General features: G+C 40.8%; 1 protein-coding gene and 1 non-coding gene across 2 annotated transcripts; both read right to left on the bottom strand.

Annotated features, from left to right (window-relative positions):
* Positions 1 to 428: 428 nt before the first annotated feature.
* On the bottom strand, positions 429 to 12,211 carry ddx54 (DEAD (Asp-Glu-Ala-Asp) box polypeptide 54). The gene is made up of 20 exons (XM_012869202.3): positions 12,092 to 12,211; positions 9,115 to 9,241; positions 8,925 to 8,995; positions 8,654 to 8,842; positions 8,482 to 8,531; positions 8,344 to 8,385; positions 8,153 to 8,248; positions 5,850 to 5,971; positions 5,689 to 5,750; positions 5,404 to 5,535; positions 3,801 to 4,011; positions 3,556 to 3,687; positions 3,244 to 3,465; positions 3,079 to 3,152; positions 2,778 to 2,990; positions 1,356 to 1,501; positions 1,147 to 1,260; positions 946 to 1,053; positions 764 to 852; positions 429 to 685 (listed from the first exon to the last, which is right to left on the bottom strand). Exons 1-20 carry the CDS (start codon positions 12,209 to 12,211, stop codon positions 429 to 431), a joined length of 2,577 nt encoding a protein of 858 aa, XP_012724656.2.
* Positions 11,899 to 11,970, bottom strand: trnac-gca. The gene has a single exon. It is a non-coding gene; the product is annotated as a tRNA-Cys (tRNA).
* Positions 12,212 to 20,518: the final 8,307 nt, after the last annotated feature.

The raw sequence follows: 20,518 nt of genomic DNA, 5'->3' as shown, positions 1-20,518 counted from the left end.
ATTCCCTGCCTTTAACCCACCCTTTAAGGAGCAGTGGGCTGCCACTGTGCAGCCCCTAGGGGGCGCTCTGGGGCTGAGGGTCTTGCTCGCCCTCTACCCACCGGGCCACCACTGCACATTTCCAATGATAATGAAGACAAGACACTGGATATTGCCTCTTTCCATGTATTTGGCCATCATTAACAAAACCCACAGTTTCAACAGTTATTAAGCTTTACAGGAGTCCATCTCACTGGATTTCTCTCTGGAGTCAGGAAGCTGTAAGGTGACAGACACCTGCCGGCCCGTAAGGCCTTTATCACCCCAGATCACGTCACGGTTCAGGGTTACAAACTTCACCGTGAGAACTATTAAAAAACACGGGAGACTCATAGAGCTCCTCATCACGCTCATCATGGTGTAGTCAGCCCTCTGCACACGTCCCTCCCTCACAGTCTCTTCCTCATCTTGCCCTTCTTCTGGCCGCCACGACCGAAGCCCGACTTCTTCACCTCTCCGAGCCACTGTTTGTTCCTGCCGCGGACTTTCTTCATCCCGCCGCCCTGCAGGAACTGCTGCTTGTGCTGTATCTTGCGCTGCTTCAGGATCTGCGAGCTCGTCTTCAGCTCCGAGCGGATCCTGCGGCCGCCGGCCGTCACCTGAGGTGTCGCGGGGCTGTGGGAGCTGGGGCCACGGTGGCCACGGCCTGCGGGGAACATTAAATGGAGGATGTAACGTTTTCATTCTGCCGTCGATCGGTAAAACATTTGTGATGCCGCCCTACCTCTTGCCGGTCTCTTTCTTCCACCTCTTTCTCCATCCGAACCAGATCCTGCATCATCCACTTTGTATTTCTTCTTCCATTCCTCATAACTGACAGGTCGTCAAGCGGCATAACGTCTTCATAATGCAGCTAAAACCACGATAGCAACAAGTTCACGAATGGAAACTTTGTTCAAAGGATACAAGTTTTTCCTTTTCTTGTTGTTCACAATTTGTCCGCTCTCGGTTCTGATCTTCTTGTTTTGCTCCTCCTTTCCTGACTCTCTCACAAAACGCTTCCTCTTTCGGTCCCTACATGTAAAAAAAACACACCAAGTCAGATTGTGAACTGGTAAAAATCAGAAACATGAGGTAAAGGAGACACTAAGGTTTTATGTTAGTCACCATCTCATAATCTTCTGGTGCTGCTTTAAACGGTCGCCCTCGTCTCCCATGAGGTCGAGGACGGCCGAGGAGGCTTGCTGTTCAAAGTGAGTGCCGTCTTCACCGAGGCTTAATCTGGGGACAGAACAGGACAGCATTTACTCTAATACAACACATTCTGCCTTAAAGGTAGATAAAACAAACATTTAAATGGATGCACTACCGCTCACCCTCTTTCAGAGTTGAAGTCCTTAGGTCTGTAGGGGATGTAATACTCTTCGTCTTTGCCCGTTTCCCTGCTCTTCTTGCTCTGCAGACCTTCTCCATCTTCCTGCAGGTTCTTTCTCTTGACACCGACCACTTCTGAGAACACCCCCTGGTGGAGACATTAAGAATTGCATGTAAAAATCTCCCAAAAGGTGTTGGCTACGGTAGTTGAGATAAAAAGCTGATTTTTTAAATTTCTTTTAATATGATAAACCCAGAGTGTAAAACATCTCATGGTTACCCATTTCTAATGACCTTTTCATTTTCCCCTGCATTTTGCTTTGAACTTGCTTTTCTGGATGCAGGAATAAATCTGTTTACAACTATGCAGTAAACTACATCAAAACAGACACATCATCTCTCCACATTCAGGAGTAAATGATGGAAAGTATGAATCAAATGTTAAAATCTGATATCCAAATATGAATTTAGTAAGAGCCACTCTTAACCTCTCTAATGTCCGCTCAAAATTAGAGAGGTGGTCAGTGTTGCACCGGAGGAACAGGTGGCATAGTACCAAACCACTGAATTCAGGTTTTTCTGCTCACTTCAATGGCTACAGGTGATTAAAATCCAGCCTAGGCCCCAAGAATGCTTCTACAAACATTTGTCAAACCATAAGTCGCTCTCAGGGGCTCCGAGCAGACAAGCTAGGCCCATAAAGACATAGATCACCCAAAAAATACCCTGTTCAAGTCTGAGTCAACAAATTATTTGCGTCACTAACGTTATTTTCAGGGTTCCTACAGATATTCCATTTCAAAACGGCATCCTTTTTCCACATTTAACCTTCTACATTTTTCCATCAATATTTCCAAATCTTATTTGGAAATATTGGGGGTGGGGGGGGGGGGGGTCTTCAAAACCCAATCACCATCTGAGCCAGAAACTTTATTCTGTTTCTGAAAATATGAAAGAATAGCAATATCAAAGCTTTGTTTATTGCCATCTATACCACAGCTAGTTCTAGTTGTCTAGAATCCCCCCCCCAAAAAAACAAGTGAAATAGCCCTTTGATTCCTGTGTGCTTTAAGCTTTGAGTTTGTTTTTTTCTAATTCAGCAACTCAAAATCATGGTGAAAAATCATATGATTATGGTTAAAATATCAAAGCAAACTGATGATGTAGCAAATCTCAAACAAATAATATTTAAGTATTAGTTGACGTTTAAAGCATAGTTACAAATAGAATAAAGACTGGAAACTGAAGCTTTCCACATATAATTTCTTGGCTTTCTATTCTTATCCAGACGTGGAAAACTACTAATGATACGCGTCATTTTAAGACAGTTGAAAAGAAACCTGGACGCTTCTTTTTTTAAATTGTTCACCTCATGCACGTTTCTGCAAAGCTCAGAGTGTTATTTGAAGGATCTGTACTGATACCTGCAGATCGGCGTCCTCTTTTCCATTTCCCTGAGCCTCGGCGCCGTCTCCAGCAGCATCCCGGGGGATGACAGGAAGCTGCTGCCTGCCTTTCGATGCCATGCCCTCTCTGTGCTTCTTGAACTTCTCCACCACCTGCTTGTCCTTTGAGCGTTTCTTCCGCATCACCTCACTTGCAGGCGTCTTGCTGTTGGAGTTAATTTCAAAAATAGTCTAAATGGAAAAAGGACAAAAAGGGTTTATTTTAGGGCATCGGTTAGCAGCAACTTCCTGATTTAAGCAACACCAGAAGGGAGCTCACAGATTTGGACTTGTAGCTCTTGATTGCGTCAACCAGTTGAAGGCGTTCCAGCTCGTTTTTCTCCAAACCAGAACCTGGAAGAACATTTTTTAAAAAGCTCAAGCTTCATGGATCACGCTGAGGTCTGAGCCCGTTTTAAAACTAGCACCTCCCTCTCTAACTGACCGAGTAACGGGTGGACGGCCATGCTGGACACGTCGGTGCTTTTCACCCGTCTGATCGACTCAGGAGAGGGGTTCGGTCTGGACTTCAGGTACTGCTTGTACGCGTTCTCGGACACGCGGTGCAGGTTCTGCAGGTCCAGGGAGTTTTCGTGAGCGGTGATCAGGTGGGAGCCTTCATCGTCCAAGATAATCTGAGGAACTCTTCCAAACAGGCCGTCTGAATCTGGAAATAAAAAATAAATAAATGGAGAACTATTAAAGCTTTAAGCAGCAATGGTTTCTATCGTGCTGAAAGGCCTTCTGCGGCATTTACCCTGCGTCTGGCCAGCTGTAGCAAACTGAACAGGCCTTCCAAGAAAGAGGTGAAGATCATAGACGTAAGGCATCTCATCTGGACATATCATGCTGTACGCTGTACCACTGCGACCTGCACGCCCCACACGGCCTAATTGGAAAAGAAAAGAGATGGTTTAATCATCCAGGCCTCAACATCCGGCTAATACGTGAGTGAAAAATAAAAAATAAAAAAGATATGAGGTCAAGGCCTGAAGTACCAACCGACTCTGTGCAGGAAGAGTTTAGCTTTGGAAGGGAAGTTGTAATTGATGACGTTGTCCAGCAGGGGGATGTCTATACCACGAGCTGCAACGTCGGTGACGAGAAGCACCATGGCCTTCCTGTGCACAAACTTCCCGATGTTGATCTTCCTGGCAGTCTGATCGAGGGCGCTGTAGATGTAGGCGCACTCTATGCCTTCTGAAGACAACAGCTGGAGAGCAGAGCAGGTTTTACTGTTAGCTGTATTCAGGAATCAAGACTTTGTCCTTTCAACAAGGTTCTTACACACTTATGTCAGAATTATTGGACAGATGGATCAAAAGAGAGAGGGAGGAACGTAGGAATTGGACAGATATAAAGAGGAAGGAAGGAAGGAAGGAAGGAAGGAAGGAAGGAAGGAAGGAAGGAAGGAAGGAAGGAAGGAAGGAAGGAGATGGATGAGACAGAAGGAAAATCGATGGATGGATGAATGGATGGATGGAAACAGGAAAGGAATTGGACAGATATAAAGAGAGAGGAAGGAAGGAAGGAAGGAAGGAATTGGACAGAAAAGAAAGGAAATTAATGGACAGACGGAAGGACGGACGGACGGAAGGAAGGGAAAGGATGAGACAGAAGGAAAATGGATGGATGGAAGGAAGGAAACAGGAAAGGAATTGGACAGATATAAAAAGGAAGGAAGGAAGGAAGGAAGGAAGGAAGGAAGGAAGGAAGGAAGGAAGGAAGGAAGGAAGGAAGGAAGGAAGGAAGGAAGGAAGGAAGGAAGGAAGGAAGGAAGGAAGGAAGGAAGGAAGGAAGGAAGGAAGGAAGGAAGGAAGGAAGGAATTGGACAGAAAAGAAAGGAAATTAATGGACGGACGGATGGCCGGAAGGGGATGGATGATAGACAGAAGGAAAATGGATGGATGGAAACAGGAAAGGAATTGGACAGATATAAAGAGGAAGGAAGGAAGGAAGGAAGGAAGGAAGGAAGGAAGGAAGGAAGGAAGGAAGGAAGGAAGGAAGGAAGGAAGGAAGGAAGGAAGGAAGGAAGGAAGGAAGGAAGGAAGGAAGGAAGGAAGGAAGGAAGGAAGGAAGGAAGGAAGTGGACAGAAAAGAAAGGAAATTAATGGACAGAAGGAAAATGGATGGATGGATGGATGGATGGATGGAAAACACTGAAAGGTTGAAAAGAAAGTCAGACCAAAGGACAGAGAGATGTAAGTAGGAAAGGGCTCGGACAGAGGGATTTATGGATGAAAATAAACATTTTCCCAGAAACCCAACTATCTACCTCCATGCTTTTCCTGGGAGGATCTTAATCTAATTCTATACTTTCACAGATAATGTAGAAGACAAGTTTCATTTAAGAGCCCAGAAAGTTGCTCTTTAAAATATTAGTAAAGTCCTAACAACTAAGTATCAGCCTCAATGAAAAGCAAGCTAAAAACTAGAATAGGACTGTACTACAAACTAGGAATGGGAACCTTCCCTAGTTTTGGTGCTTTTGTGTGTTTATGTAGTAATAAATGTTAGTTTATTAAAGGAGCAATAAGCAATTGTTCAGCATTAGGTCAACTACACTACAAACACTGTACAGTAAATCCATGAGAAAGCCCTTCACCTCCTTCAGGTACTCCACATGATGCTTGGTGGCAGCAAAAACCACCGTCTGCTCCTGAGGCTTCGCCACGTTCCTCAGGAGGTGCAGCAGCAGCGCTGGCTTGTCGTCCACGCGCAGGTGGAAGAACGACAGCTGACAGAGGAAAAGACAGTAAAGCGTTAGGAGAGAGCTGGACACAGACTCAACGACTCGGTGAGTTAAACATCAGAGCAGAAACTCATCGTCAGCCACAACATGTGTTTGGAGCATCATGGAAACATGGCCGTTATCGACTCCCTCACTCACCTTAATCTGGTCGCTGAGCTTTGAATCAACGTCCAGGCGAATCAGCACAGGTTCCGTCAGCCCTGGAAACAAGAGTTTTGTTTATTTTTTTCAGGCCATAACTAACTTTGGATGATACAGCGCGATCTAGAGAAGAGAAAGAGAGAGGCTGGGGATCTCACCGGCTCGGGCGAACTCCACCAACAGTTTAGGCAGAGTGGCAGAGAACAGGAGGGTCTGCCTGGTGTCTGGAAGCCTGCGGATGATTTCCTGAAGCTGCTCGGCAAAACCCATTTCAAACAACCTGAGAAGAGCAAGAGGGGGGAAACACGGCTCACACACAGGCACAAGTCGGCTTCAGCTGTAAAAACAAAACAAGCTCACGCTTAAATCTGTTCAATGCAATAGACTAAGTGACTAAGAAACTAAGTGGATTTGAAGCTTGAATAATGTCCATTAGAGAGAACTAAACTTAGCTAAACTAATTTCTAGTAAATTCTGGTGTCTTTAACCAAACCCTTCATCTACAGTCAAAGAATCTGCTCTCCTGCCAACTCAAATGCCCTCCTAGATTTTACTTGTCCCACAACGAGACTCCACTCTTTGGCCTACACACGAAGCAAAGCAGCCTTCCTACTGTGAAGCACGGTGGCGGCTGCATCATACAGCGGGAACGCTTTTAGTCGAGAGCTAAACACGGATCATTCGGGGAGGAAAAAACCTGCTGGAGGCCACAAAATGCCTTAAAGTGCAACACAAGCTGACCTTCCAGCAGAGCAGTGACTCCCAACCGTACAGCCAGGGCAACACAACGCTTTACATCAGTGATGACCGAAAGTTTTGCCAATGGGGACCAAAACAGTCCTATCTAAAGTGACCGCAAACCGTTGATTTGTTTTCCCTCTATTACTAAAAATGTTTATTTTTTTTTTTACCATTTTATTGCTTCATTTTTTACCTGCTCAACAATAAACAAAACACACACTTGAACAAAACCAACAAATCAGTCTGATTTCTGAAGGAGAGATATTTTTACGTCACTGTGAAGCTTAACCCAAACGGGCCATCGCATGATCGCCCGGTTTAAAAAAAGGAAAAATAAAAATAAAAACCCAAATTCTTTGGGTCCATTCCGTTTCTGCCAACTGTCATGATGGTTGCTGTGTATATTTTATGCAACAAGAACAGGACATAAGTTAATCTTCTAAAGCATTTGCTTTATTTAGCCAAGTTTACTAAAACTTCTGAGTAAAACTAAGTAAAACTTCTGAGTAAAACTCACTGGATGTCTGTGGCCCTATTTACTGTCGGATTTAATTAAAACCAAAAATAGGTGGCCGATAAAAGATTGATATTTGTGATGTGCCGTACATTTCCATTTTAAGAAGCCTTTTTTTAAAAGGCCTAGAATTCGTTAAACTTTCACCTTTATAAATTTCCTTTTTATGTACCATATTTCTAGTACTATAAGGCGCGCTTAAAATCCTTAAATTTTCTCAAAAATGTATATATATGATTACCTCTGTGCTTACTGAGCAATTTAATATGGTACAATGTGCTCAAAAATCTGTTGAAATGTTTAAGTACGCCTTTAGTTAGCAATGAAGCCACTCCGTTGAATAGACATTCGGAGTATTACGGTACACTGTGTCACTAGCTGATTGGACCCCTGAGCTGTCTACAAGGCTGCCTGACTGTAATGTCAAAACTAGAAGTGCATTCATGTAAGACAGCCCCCGCCCGCAGTACACACTAGCAACAGTAAACCTAGTAAGTTAATTCAATATAAAAGTTACGTTTATTTTGGCCTTATGTTAGAAACAGGGCAGTGTCGTCCAACTACTCGGTCCTACCGGCAGACGGATAGCGCTACCTCTCAGGAGAGAGCTGTGTAAGGCGACCAGATTTGATTTCTCTTATGAAAACTAGAGACGTCTCTGATTTTGTTAAGCACAGAATCTCTGCCTGGGGAAGGTTCGTTCGGTAAAACTCTTATGCGTTGGGACAGCAGCAAGACCGGGTAAATACCCCTTGTTGCCTAAACTTTTTACTCCATCATGATACAACGAAATCGGGGACATTTCCAGAGACAGGTCATCCAAAACAGGGACTGTCCCCAGAAATCAGGGACGTCTGGTCACCTTACCAGAGGGACGGAGTGATATTACACAGTTAGGAAGAATATGTAATGCGGTTTATAATCAGGTGCGCCTTATGGTTCGAAAAATACGGCATAGCTGCATGAACCGCCTTAGTGGGCGCCATCAGATTTGTGCAATTATTGAAATGTTATCAGAGGAGAGTGGACAAAAAGTTCAGCGTCCAGAAGTGCAAACCAGCTGGAGACGCCTTTTCAGATTTTTATTTCTGAAAACATTTCCCAAACTAAAAGGTTCATTGTTACTTCATAATTACTATCACAATAAACTCCAAAATAAATCCAATTACTGAGGCGCGGCTCCTTTTGAAAGGGACCGTAGCTCACCTGTCGGCCTCATCAAACACCACATACTCCACGCTGTGCAGCTTCAGGTTCATGTCCGTGATGACATGCATGAGACGGCCAGGGGTGCCGATAATTCTGTAGGCGGAGAGGAGATCACGTGTTTTTGCTTCTTTTTTATTTTTAAAGCATGCAAATAGGAGAAAACGTGAGTGCTACGTTCAAAAACGTACATGTCTGGGTTTTCATGAAGAGCGGCGAACTGATCCTCCATGCTGGAAACAGAGGAGATATTTACTGTTACCAAGTATTGAAAAAAAAAAAAAAAGGTAAAAAAAAAAAAAAAACTATATAAGTGAGAAGTTGCAAACCTGTCTCCACCAAGAATTAAAGCAGTCTTCAGGCGTGTGAATTTACCCAACTAACAGCAAAAAAATAAAAAAAAAATCAGAGTAAACATTATGAAAGAGCAGCACTTCATATTTCCAAAAAACAAAAAAACACAGCAGCCATCTTGAAAACTTTAGCACAAATCCAACAGACCTCTTTTGTGAACTTCATGGTCTGGAGGGCCAATTCTCTGGTGGGGGTCAGGATGAGAGCCCTGGCTCCCGTTTTGGCCTGAGGGGCCTTCAGTTTCTCAAACATGGGCACCAGGAACGCGGCTGTCTTCCCGCTGCCTGTCCTCGCCATGGCTACTACGTCCTTCCCGTCCAGAATCACAGGAATGGTCTGACGAGGTGGAGAGCAGCAATGAGGCGTCAAGAATGTCACAGATGTTTCGCAGCATCATCCACGGATATTACCGACATACCTTCCTCTGAATGGGAGTAGGGACTTTGTAACCCTTCTTCATGACGCCCTTATAAACTGGGAAGCTGAGACCTGGAATTAAATATAAAGTTGGCAAACTATGCGGATGCAGTTTAATAAGACGTCTGTTTTTTGTTTTTTTTTAAACCACAAGCAAAAAGCAGGGAAAAGCAACTGACTGTAAAACTCACCCATGGACTGAAACCCCCCGGACTTCTTCTTCTTCTTGTTCTGGGCTCGGACGAGCTCCCTGGTGTCGGGCTCCACGTCCGACGTGCAATCTGATGCCACGGGGAAGCGTGGCAGTTTCCTCCCTGGCTGTAGAAATCAGCGAGACAACACGCCCACCGCTTGTTAAAAAAACATGGAGCTACAAGGTACGAGGGTATAAAACTGGAGAACCAGGCAAAATTTCACAAAGGCTGAGCGACAACCGGAAATATAAATATTATACAGTGCCTTACAAAAAGTATTCATCCACCTTGAAACCATTTTTTTTTTCACACCACAACCTCATATTTGCATGTATGTTATTGGGATTTAATGTGACTGACTGACACAGAGTAGAACAGTGGACTGAAATGAAAGAGATACTTGTTTTTACATATTATTTTGCAAATAAACCCCAAAAATAAAAGCGCGTTCAGCCCCTTTAACCCTAATATAGTCCAGTGGAATCAGCTCCACCTGTGTGCGATACGATCCCAGTGAGAATCCGGCCGTTCGGCAAAGTTGTGCTGAAGAACATTAGTGAACGAACACCTTCAAGGAGGAGCTCCGACAATCTCACGGAGCGCCGTTCGATCCAACAGATCCAAAACAGAAAGGGTAGCCCAACCACTACAGCAGCCGGTCATCTACTACGCCAATCCGGCATTATGGAAGAGTGGCAAGAAGAAAAACAATGAAGAAAGTCATTAGTCCTGTTTAAGGTATGCTAAAAGCCCCCTAGGAAATGTTTGGGAAAAGTCACATGAGAGCAAAACTCATCTTTCTGGCTGCATGCATAGCAGTGACGCATATATAACGCTGGACTCAACATCCATGTGTGGCGGCAGCGTCAGGCTGGCAGCGGGGACAAGGAAGCTGGAGAAGGATGAAGGATGCAAGGAGACCTGTTGCATGACGCAAGCGGCTGGAGATTACTGAGGAGGCACGCCTTCCTGCAGGTTATCGATCCTAAACATGCATCAGATGAGCATTAAGGGTAGTTACAGCCCATCCACGGGAACAAATACACTAAAGTTATGACCAGGGCGAACCTCTGATACTTGACATTTTGTATCCTCTTGAATACTTCATCCAAGCAGTCCTTTGCGATCGCACCATCTCAAACACGGACACCGTAAAGACCTATTGTCTAAAAATAAAAATTCTAGGGCTGGGCAAGTTAACGCGTTAATTTCGCGTTAACTCATTAGACTATTAACGCCGATATTTTCTTTAACGCGCATTAACGCATGTTGCTCACATGCTTTTATTTTGTGAAGGTCTGTTGCTGCGGTGTAGGGGTTTGAATCAGAACAGTAGGTGGCGATAATACGCCAACAACCTCGCTGTCAGCCAAACCTCGGATTCAGAGGAAGAAAGGTGCTGGCCGGAAAAAAACACAGCTGACATGCGGAAGGCGGTGTTTCCCGCAAGAATTTGCTTAGGCGAGGCGGTGAGTTGGCGAACGGAACAAGTTTTGTGCGGAGCGGAGTCTGCATCGACGCCGTCGGTGAAGTCGCTTCTCGTTTCAAAGTATCCATGTATTTTTGCCTGTTTTTCCCTGCCATTCACTATATGCACGCGAGAAAGCAACAACAAAAAACCGCGTGTCAACGTCAAATAAACGCAAGCAACGCAAGCATATCGAGTTAGCAAGCATTTCAGTTTAAAGTTCTTCCAGCAACAAATATGACAGAAACAAGTTAGTTGTAACCACTGCCAAGTTAAACTTTGGTATTGAACATAAAATGGTAATGCTGCTCCCTGCTGTTACCTCAGAAATTGCCTGTTTTTGGTAGATTTTTTCCCCATAAAGAGAATTCCCTGTCAGTGGCAATAAGCTTTAATTTATTATTATTGCTATTTTTTGTTTTACATGTTTAAGTTGAGCTTTACACTAAATATGTGTTACTGATAAGTGCTACAAATGTTACAACACTTTTGTTCATATGGCAGCAGAACATTAAAATAAAAGTGCTCTTTACACTACTTTTGAATTCATTCTTGGAGTTTGTAAATACAATGCGATTAATCGCGATTAATCAGGCAAATTATGCGATTAAATATTTTAATCGTTGCCCAGCCCTAAAAAATTCACATTCGCTTACACTTTCCATCCGATTTTACTGTTTTTCGGCTAGTTGCAAAGAACAAAGGGAGAACATTTCAGGCTCCATGCGTGCAAAACTGCACATCCCAGTAGAGGCTTCCAGCTCTAAGTAAATCAAATCATACCAAGAATTAATTACGGTTACATATTGACTTTTTAGATTTGTATCTAGATTAAATTCAATTCCAAATGAAATAATTTGAGGTTTGAGACCAATATGAACAAGTCAAAAGGGTATGAATACTTTTGCAAGGCTCTGTTTGTATTGAAATGTTCTCTATTTTAGCCTGCCAGAGGAAGAAAGAATATCTACAGTATCTTTAAGTTGATACTTAATCTTTTAGTGTATATATTCAGACAGTAGAATGGATACAAAATGTGAAAACGACTTTTAAAGTATTCGCAACTACGTTGTACTACATGATCTCTAGAGGTAATCTAGTAAATTGTCCTCCTTGATGGTGTCTTGATTATAGAGAGTTAATTACGCATCACTGTTTGCTGCAGGGGGATCGAAGCTTATCAGTTAAACAATAATGGATGTCGTCTTGTAACTGCATGCTAAAAATGCAAGCAAGTATTTATTTATTTTTAGAAAATGACCAGAAACAACTATAACCAACTGTCTGTAATAACAAATGACAAAATTAAAACAAGGGGGCATCCGGATTTGAACCGGAGACCTCTTGATCTGCAGTCAAATGCTCTACCACTGAGCTATACCCCCTGACGGACATACGGCAGTGAGCACAAGGTCCGGTTCAGGTATCGCGATGCGCATATTTCAGTTTAATGCTTTGTTTTTCCCAAGAACAGGAAAAGAAAAGTCTTAAAGCCTTCAGACTCACAGAATCATCGTCTTTAATTTCAGCAGCCAGCTCAAAGTCCCCGTTGTCAGAGTCAGCCTCCTGCTCCCTGTTAGCTGGGTGCCTCTTCTTCTTCGTCAGCTTCTTCTTTCTCTGAGCCATCCTGTCGCTTTGGTGTCTTTACAGCCCGCGGTTAGATGTAATATAAAAACAGTTTACGAACCAAAACGGCGTTAAACAGTCAATTTATTCTCCCTGCGCTGTTTTACTCTGAGTAGACATGTTGAACACGTGGGGAAGTACAAGCTTTCTTCTGATTCTCTCGTTGCTTAAAGCTCGACTTCGCCCCCTACTGCTGCGGAGGGTTAAGCGCTACTTTTCCTGAGTGGCGGCGCGGGTGACTTACTCCCTTGTCTCCTGTAAATTACTATCGTTTATTTGCAGCCAGATATGAGTACATAAAAATTATTTTATAAGATAGAATATAAAAAAGTAATGAGAAAGCAACTAACAGAAAAACAGTGAATTAGAAAATTACACATATAATTTAATATAAAAACATCTAATCAAATACAAACGAAAGACTAAATACACAGTAAAGCTAAAATCAACATTTTGGTAGAAAAAAAATGGAAACAATTATTGCTTTCTTAAGCACAAGACAAAAAGATTACAGCCTTCTCCTTCTCAGCATTGAAGAAAATGCGTGTGCAAAAAAAATAAAAAATAAAGAAATATATATTAGATAATATATATAACAGAACCCATGCATACATTCTAAGTGTGTTTGATTTGTAGTTGACAACTTTATTATTTCAACCTACAAATTTGTTAGAATAGAATAGAATAGAATAGACTTATTGTTATCATGCAAGCATGAAATAAATTATGGCAACTGCCACCTTCAGAAGTAAGTAATAAATAAGTGCAAACATACATATGAAAAGCATAACATCCATATACTATTAAACACAATTCTGGATTCTGACAGCCAAGTGAAAAAAATTAAATAAAATTGTTCTTATTGGTTTGTTGGTGACTGGGACTCAGTGCGTAGAGTAATTGTCTTGCAATTGGAAGGTTCTGGGTGTGATTACTTTGTCACATGTCAATGTGTCCTTGGGCAAGGCACTTAACCCCAAGTTGCCTAGTGATCTGTGTACAGGTGTATGGATATGTGAGTTAGTGAGTGTAACTGGGTGAATGTGGCTTACCACTTCGAGTGGTTGAGAGGACTAAAAAAGTGTTATACAAATCCAGTCCATTTCATTATATTTTGATGTAAATCTTAAAAAAAAAAAACGTTTTATGTTTGCTTGGGATCATTGTGAATCAATGGTGTCCACCTTTCAACCCTCTGACTCAAATTGTCACCTTCCCACCACCTAGAAATGAACGAGGCTCAAAAAAACAATATGAACTGTAAAATAATGAAAGACCAGTGTCAAAGATCAAGACATTTAGGTATGACTGAAGTCTTCATTGCTTGCCCACATGGTCACATCCAATGCTTTCTGGAAGAAGAAGAAAAAGCTAGACAAATGTTGAGCTGTTAACTGAAGGAATTAAAGTTAGGCTTTAAAACATGTGAATACTGTACCGCCCTTCAAGAATGGTGGTAACATGAAATTGTGATTCTGTTTTGCTGATACTGATGTTTTGCACAATGTGTATGGAATAACAAACAAAAGGAGGACACCCAGGGGCTTTAACCTTCCCTCAGATTAAAATCTTAAAAGACTGAAACTTTTCTTTTTGCCATCACTGGCTCAGTAATTGATAAAGCAGGTTAAGTTTCTAAAACAGCCCAGTCACCAGTCTTCTTGAAAATCTCCTAACTATGATTATAAGATGGGTCCATGCTGAGAAACCAACCAAGTTGAATTTCCCATACCAATTCTGAGCACAAGAAAGATCAAACCTCCAACCAGAATTGTGGCCGAAGCCAGTTGGTAGCTCCAAAGGCATAATATGGTTTTCCAAAAGTTAATGGGGATCTCTGAGCATGTATGTATTATCTTGGCCATGTTATGATTAGAGTTAACCCACAGCAAACTCAAACATGTGATTGAAATTCTAGTTTTTAAAAGCCACCCTGGAAAAAGAACAGCTCAGATGGGCCATTAAAAGCCAACAGTTGTTGTTTGTTTATTTATTTATTTAGCAGTTTCACTTCTCTAGGGATTTCACACGTGTGCGATCTTCGCCCCACGTTTAATTATAGCTTTAATATTGCTTTTAAAAGATTCATCTTATAAAGTCATGCATTAAAGGTGTTTAAATAATTCAATCATAATGTTTAGGGTCTCTGATGCTGAGCTGTTTCTCTCTCAACTTTGTGGTGAAGTTCACATTTCTATGTTTTCAACAAACCAAACGTAGGAAAAGAAAATACATAAATATGATATTATCACCTACAGAAACAGAATAAAAATTGTTTCCTTTAGTTTAAAAGGATTTTTTGTGGTGGTAAAATAATTATATATCTGGAAAAACTGGGTGAGTTAAAGGGTAAAATGTATTTAACTACTGGCAGTTCCTGCGTCGATGATAAATAATAAAGAATGTTGTTTATTCTCAACTTATAATGTCTGTTTTATCTTTGCTTCAAGAAACATAGATTTAAGAAAACGGTTCCAAAAGCAGAAAATTGCATTGCATTAACAAAGGTGCCAACGACCCATTTAAGTCCATTTCTATTTGTTTCATAACTTCCATTGAATGACTCTCAAATGACATTAAGTTGCTGAGCTTAAGAATGCTTTCAGAGCGTCTCTGATTGGAGTTCTCTAAAATAATTCTTAGGATTTAATATCCCCAAGAACTGGCAGAAAAGTCCAGACGTTCGGATACAACAACGTCTTATAATCCCTCATGTCGTCGTGCTGCTGTTGATGCAAAATACATCTCTGTCTGTGTGCTGAACAGAAATCTCTCAGTCCTAAATCATATACAGACAGCTGTGAATGAAAACACAAAGGGGATCAAATCTCAAGAATTGGATCTTTTTTCTTCTTCTTCTTTTTGCACTCTCTGTAAGCCTGCATTAGCATAAAATGTGCACTTCAGTAATAGGCTGTTATATATATATATAAAAAAAAACAGGCTTTGTTGTGATTGGTACGCAATGGAAAATATAAACATTATATTGTTGTTGATTAAAATGCATGGTCAGCTGCTGTCTCAAGCATCAAAAGTCTTATTAGAGTATGTAAGAATTGAAATTAACATAATATTTCACCAACAAATTGCAATTAATTTAGCAAAGGTAAATGCTTGCAAAGCAGAAACAGAAATCTCATCCTCTTTATTTTTCTGACTGGCTCAGAACAAACACAGTGTTTTATTTTTAGGTTGGTTTTATACACCCAAAGCCTACTTTTTTTTTTTAAATCTCTGAGTAAAGATGTGTTGTCAGGATGATAACAGATGTTTATAGCAGCCAAGACCGGTACTCTGCTCCTTGATGCCAGCGGGCTGATATTCAATAAATAAGACAACACCATGGAAACAGCCTGCAGCCTAATGCATTCATATACTCGCTTTACAGTCTGGCAGGGTGGGTAAAAACTGAAAGGCCCCGAGGGTAAGCTGTGAGGAAAGAGACGCAGCAAGTCACATACAGCTTTCATGATGTCCTTATAGGTAATGTAAGGGGTTAAAAAGAGAAGGGATTAAGATATGGCTGCAGTGGGAGGACTGTTGTTTTCAGCAAGGCATCTAAAAAAAAAAAAAAAAAGCCAGATGGTGGCATGGATGCACTCTCAGTTGAGTCTCCTCACTTCCTGGCAGGGACTCACGTCTCAGTTTCCTTAACTAGGTCTGGTCTTCCCTAATCACTGGTTCAACTCCACATGAACTGCTTCAGTCATTTCTTTGGAATTTTAACTCTTCTCGAGACAAAACTCTAAATGTAATGTAAAACTTTTTTACTTTTCCCTCCTATTTTTTTCCTTTTTTGCACTTTTTTTATACTCGTTTTATTTTTTTCTCCCTTCTTTCCTTTTTTCATGTAATAAAGTAAATAACATAATATCACGAGCCTCCTCTTGATATTGTCAACGTTTTTCATTTTATTATATTTTGGAGAGATTTGTTCTAAACTGGCATTGAGGGCAAAAAAATAACGCAAAACACGAGAAGAAACAGAAATGATCAATTTAGTGTATCGTCATCAAAAATGTGTTTCACAGTGATGTTTGTTCCTTTTTGAGGCAGAGTTATAAACGCTTAAAGAAGAGATCAAATCCAACTATACTATGAGGATCTGTTTTTGAGCTGCCTGTGGGTATGTTGCTCACCACCCATTAAATACACATCAATGTACACCTTCTTCAACCTAGATGAATGACTGGTGATGTGATGCATTACAAGAAAGAAACAAAAGAAAGTCATTTGCTCTCTATGTGACAACAACGTCTCCTGAAGTACATTAAGACTCGGTTTGCAAAGCCCAAGCTAAAAAAAAAATCTCTTTCTACAAAAGAGCAGGGGTGTCCAAACTTATTTTCACATGGGCAAAAATCATCAAGTCAAAAGTACTCGTGGGCCAAAAGGGAAAAAAAAAAGAATAAAACTTTTTTTAACTGGTCAATAAACTATGCATTCACTATTTTTAGGCATTGCAGTTATAGATCCAAAGTTTACTGTACATTTGCCTCATTATATGCAGAGGCCGTAGTCCTCTGATTCAGCTGATCTGGGTCAGATTCCCGGTGTCAGGACCATTTGCTGCAGGTTTTCCCCTTCTTCTCTAGATGTGGTCCCATCTACTTTAAAATGAAAGGGAATGCATGGTTATTAAAAGACCGATACTTTGTTTTGTACCAAACATTTTACATTGCAAGAAGATTTTAATATGTTCGAAATAATTTTGCACTAATTAAAAGTAAAAAGTATCCTTCTGCATTTACTACTTGTACTGGAGGGGGAAAAATGTATAAAAATGAATGTTAAATTTAAGTATCACTCATCTGGACGCCGCACAAAGTAGGTCCAGGCGCTACAGAAGGCCCCTGGGCTGCATTCTGGACACTCCTGCACTAGAGAATCAAATTATAAACTCTAAATATGGTTTTACAAGACACAATGGTCTCATTGGTCAATTTATCCCTTTCAAATCTTGTGCTACATTTACAAGACAGCACTCACCTTTACTTTCCTAGTGAATAAGATAAATCCACTCCTGTACTGAAGCAAACCTAGCCTGTTGCACAAAACACTTCAAGGTGGGATTAAGGCACCTTTTTTTTGCATTTTGTGAAAGGATCAATGCAGCGTGTTTTTTTTGTTTGTTTTTTTTTTAATCTGCCCGTCTCTATTGCACCCCTGATTCGCCAAATGAGGTCGTTACAGCTGACTTGTATACAGGCAAGCCGCCCTCACAGGTTGGAGGCAGGATGTAGTGATGATGTATGGCTTGTTTGAAAATCCGCCCAAAGGATTTAAACAAGATCTAGAAATAATTTCCACTGAGAATATTTGGAAGGTAAAATGTTTAATTTAAATTTGATGCATTTGCTCGGCCAACAACAGGACCTCCACACTGAGTTCAACCTCCACTATCTTTTGGAAAACAACGGTTGGAAAGACTTCTAGTACAGAAGTTATGTTAAAGAAAATGCTGTTGCTATGTTATTGTCTTTACTTCTTTATTGCACAGATGCAGGACTTTGGCTAAAAGATGTTTCAAAAAATTTTGAAACTGGAAAAATCATGTACAGGCTCAAACGGAAAGCAGATAATTTTTTTAGATATGGCAACCGTTCATCAATTACTTTAATTCATTAAGGACAATTACATTGGAAGTATAAACGTGAATCATCTCTTTCTTAATTATTTATTTTTAGAAATGCATTTTCTTGTGTTTTATTTAATTGTTTATCCTTTGTTCGCTTTGGTTTGAATTGGGCCATGATGATTGATTATAAACTGTTGTATAAAAAAAACTAAGAAAAAGTTCTGCATTTATGAATGGGTTGAAATGTGTGGATTTATGCTTATTTTGTTTGTTTTTTTAGCTTGTTATGTCAAAAACTACATGTTAAATTACGTAAATAAAGAGAGAGTGCCCCTTTGTTAAATCAAGATTTAATTTTGATTAACTAGTTTCCCTAGTCACAACCGAGTCTGATTGGTGCCAGTCCTGAAGAATCAAGATATCACTAAAACAAAACCTGTCTGGCAACATAAGTTGGCACAAAAAATCTTAAGAGAAACACATCATGTCACAAAACTGCAGCAACAAATAAGGAACAAATTCAACAAAATATTAACTTAAGGGTGTGCACACTCATGCAACCAGGTTTAGTTTTTTTTCCAACATACTGGTTTGGTTTTAGTTGAATAATAAAGCAAATATATCAGATTGGTGGTGGAAAAAGTCCTGATGTATTTTGACTTGTTTTACATCTCATAAATCAGGTATTTTAATAGGAGTGTTCAGACTTTTGGATCCAGTAGGGGAGCTACATTGCAAATTTAGAAATATGGAGAGTAAAAACTCAGACAATGAAAAACTCCACGGTTGAGCTTTCCCAAAGATGGGTGAGAGCGGCAGATGCTGCCTCTCTAAACTTGGGAGATTGAAGGGAATGCTTAAATTAGGAGATCGAGTTGATGGTTTGTAAAGATAAGCTTTTAAATAGGACTAGCGGTTAAATATTCTCTGTGTCAGTCAACCGTTTGTGCGGCAAACATCTAATTACTATCATGACTGATGAACAGTAACAAGTCAGGCATTCAAGTCCCTCCAGAAACCCTTTAAACTCCATGTTGATTTACCATGACAGTCCGCACTACATCCGAAGGACACATTAATCTCAACAGCATTCAAACTGCTCTGAAAGGCTCTTTGGGAGGTTGTGTCAGCCCAGCAGTTGGATCTTCTAAAATAACTGCATTCCCTGTATTGAGACGAGGAAAGGGCCGTGAATAAACCTGTGAAACATCACGTCACACAACAAATGCTCGAACATGAGTGTATTATCCAGCTGGAAAAATAACCCAGTGAGCAGAATAAGACAAAGGGCAGGCAAGGCGTTGCCTTTGAGCTCACTGCGACGGCTTTCCACTGTGGACGGCACCGTTAGTGACAGCGGCAGATGGAGGGAGGGCCCTGAGGGCCACCTTCAGGCTCCAGGGCCGAGAGAAAGCAGAGGAAACGCACAAACCGAGGTTGCTCATTGGACTGAGCAGCACGCAGACGCAATGGACTGATAAGACGCCACGCGTAGCAGAGCCTGCATGCTCGAGAAGTCTCAATGTTATGTTAATGCAGCAGTTTTTCTTACAAGCTGCCCGACCTGGCAGCTAATTGAAGGGAACGCTTCACAAGAACTGGACTGTAAAAGTGTCCCATTTTACCTGCATCCTATCAGCTACAGTCAGCAGATGAGGACACCAGAAATGATTTACCCAATTTCAGTGACATAGTAATTTTTGTACAAATCTTCAGATCTGCTTTCCTCACACGTCATTTTGTCATATAGACAAAGTGAAGTCTTAATTCAGCCCAAACAAAGTGTCTTTCCAAAGCTATTACTAATGGCTAATAAGAACTACTATTGTCCCAATTTGTTGCTTTCAAGCTCCCAGCAACTGAACTAGACTCTACGAGGAGAAACAAAAATAGTTATTAATCTTATTTAACTAGAGTGATAAACTGTATTTTTTTTTTAAATGTTTTATTTATTTGTTTTTCATTATAATTTTTAAGCGAGATCCTTTTTACATTTGAGTACTTGATTTCAAATGTATATATTCCTTAAGCTAAGTTGTACAAAGGTGGAATTTGCAGGTTTAGCCTAGGTCTGTGTGTATGTGGGGGTGGGGTTATGTGTTAATGTTCTATTTTGAATTGTTATGCAATGCAAAAATCAATAAATATATTGGGGGGGGGGGAAAAAAACTAGAGTGATAAAAATACCCAACTTTGCCCTCAGTCCTACTAAATCGAATTTGTTTAAAGTAACAATGCCAAAACAATAAAAAAATGTTTTATGGTCAAATTTAAATGTTGTCAATAAAATTGTTGACCACTCTTGACCTTCAAATCTCTGCAAGGTTGCATGCTGGAGCCAGCTCTTAGTACTATCACCTTGAACTAAAACACAATTGGGTTCAATTCCCAATTGTTCAACGACTTTCTTCATGTGCAGCCCGGAGAAGAAAAAAACAACCCAACCAACCAACACTTGCTCAAATGTTTGGATTGGGCGCTTAATAAATGCGGATTTATTCTCAGGGGAGTTTGCCATGTGGAAATGTTACTTTTGCTTCTCCTTTTTCCTTTCCCAGTCTCTCATCTCAGGTAGGAAATAAGTCCTGAATATCCATATTGGATCCTTAAAACCATCGCCCTTTGGACAGCTAGAATCATTTATAACTTGTAGGATTTCAGGCAGCTTAGGTTTTGCATAAAAACAACTCCAGTTCGACTCTTATTTACAGTAAAATGCTTTGTGAACT

Source organism: Fundulus heteroclitus, chromosome 8 (assembly GCF_011125445.2).
Source record: "Fundulus heteroclitus isolate FHET01 chromosome 8, MU-UCD_Fhet_4.1, whole genome shotgun sequence".
In the NCBI taxonomy this organism is placed as follows: Eukaryota; Metazoa; Chordata; class Actinopteri; order Cyprinodontiformes; family Fundulidae; genus Fundulus; species Fundulus heteroclitus.
The sequence above is the reverse complement of the archived record's forward strand: the minus strand, read 5'-3'. Positions and strand labels throughout refer to the sequence as shown.

What these genes read in the sequence shown, in the direction of transcription:
- ddx54 (XM_012869202.3), bottom strand. Translation starts at nt 12,211, where the DNA reads ATGGCTCAGAGAAAGAAGAAGCTGACGAAGAAGAAGAGGCACCCAGCT. An exon ending in AGCTCAGCGACCAGATTAAG is followed by an intron (nt 5,536 to 5,688) that starts GTGAGTGAGGGA and finishes TTCCTCTGTCAG; the next exon opens with CTGTCGTTCTTCCACCTGCG. An exon ending in GACTTCAACTCTGAAAGAGG is followed by an intron (nt 1,261 to 1,355) that starts GTGAGCGGTAGT and finishes TTCTGTCCCCAG; the next exon opens with ATTAAGCCTCGGTGAAGACG.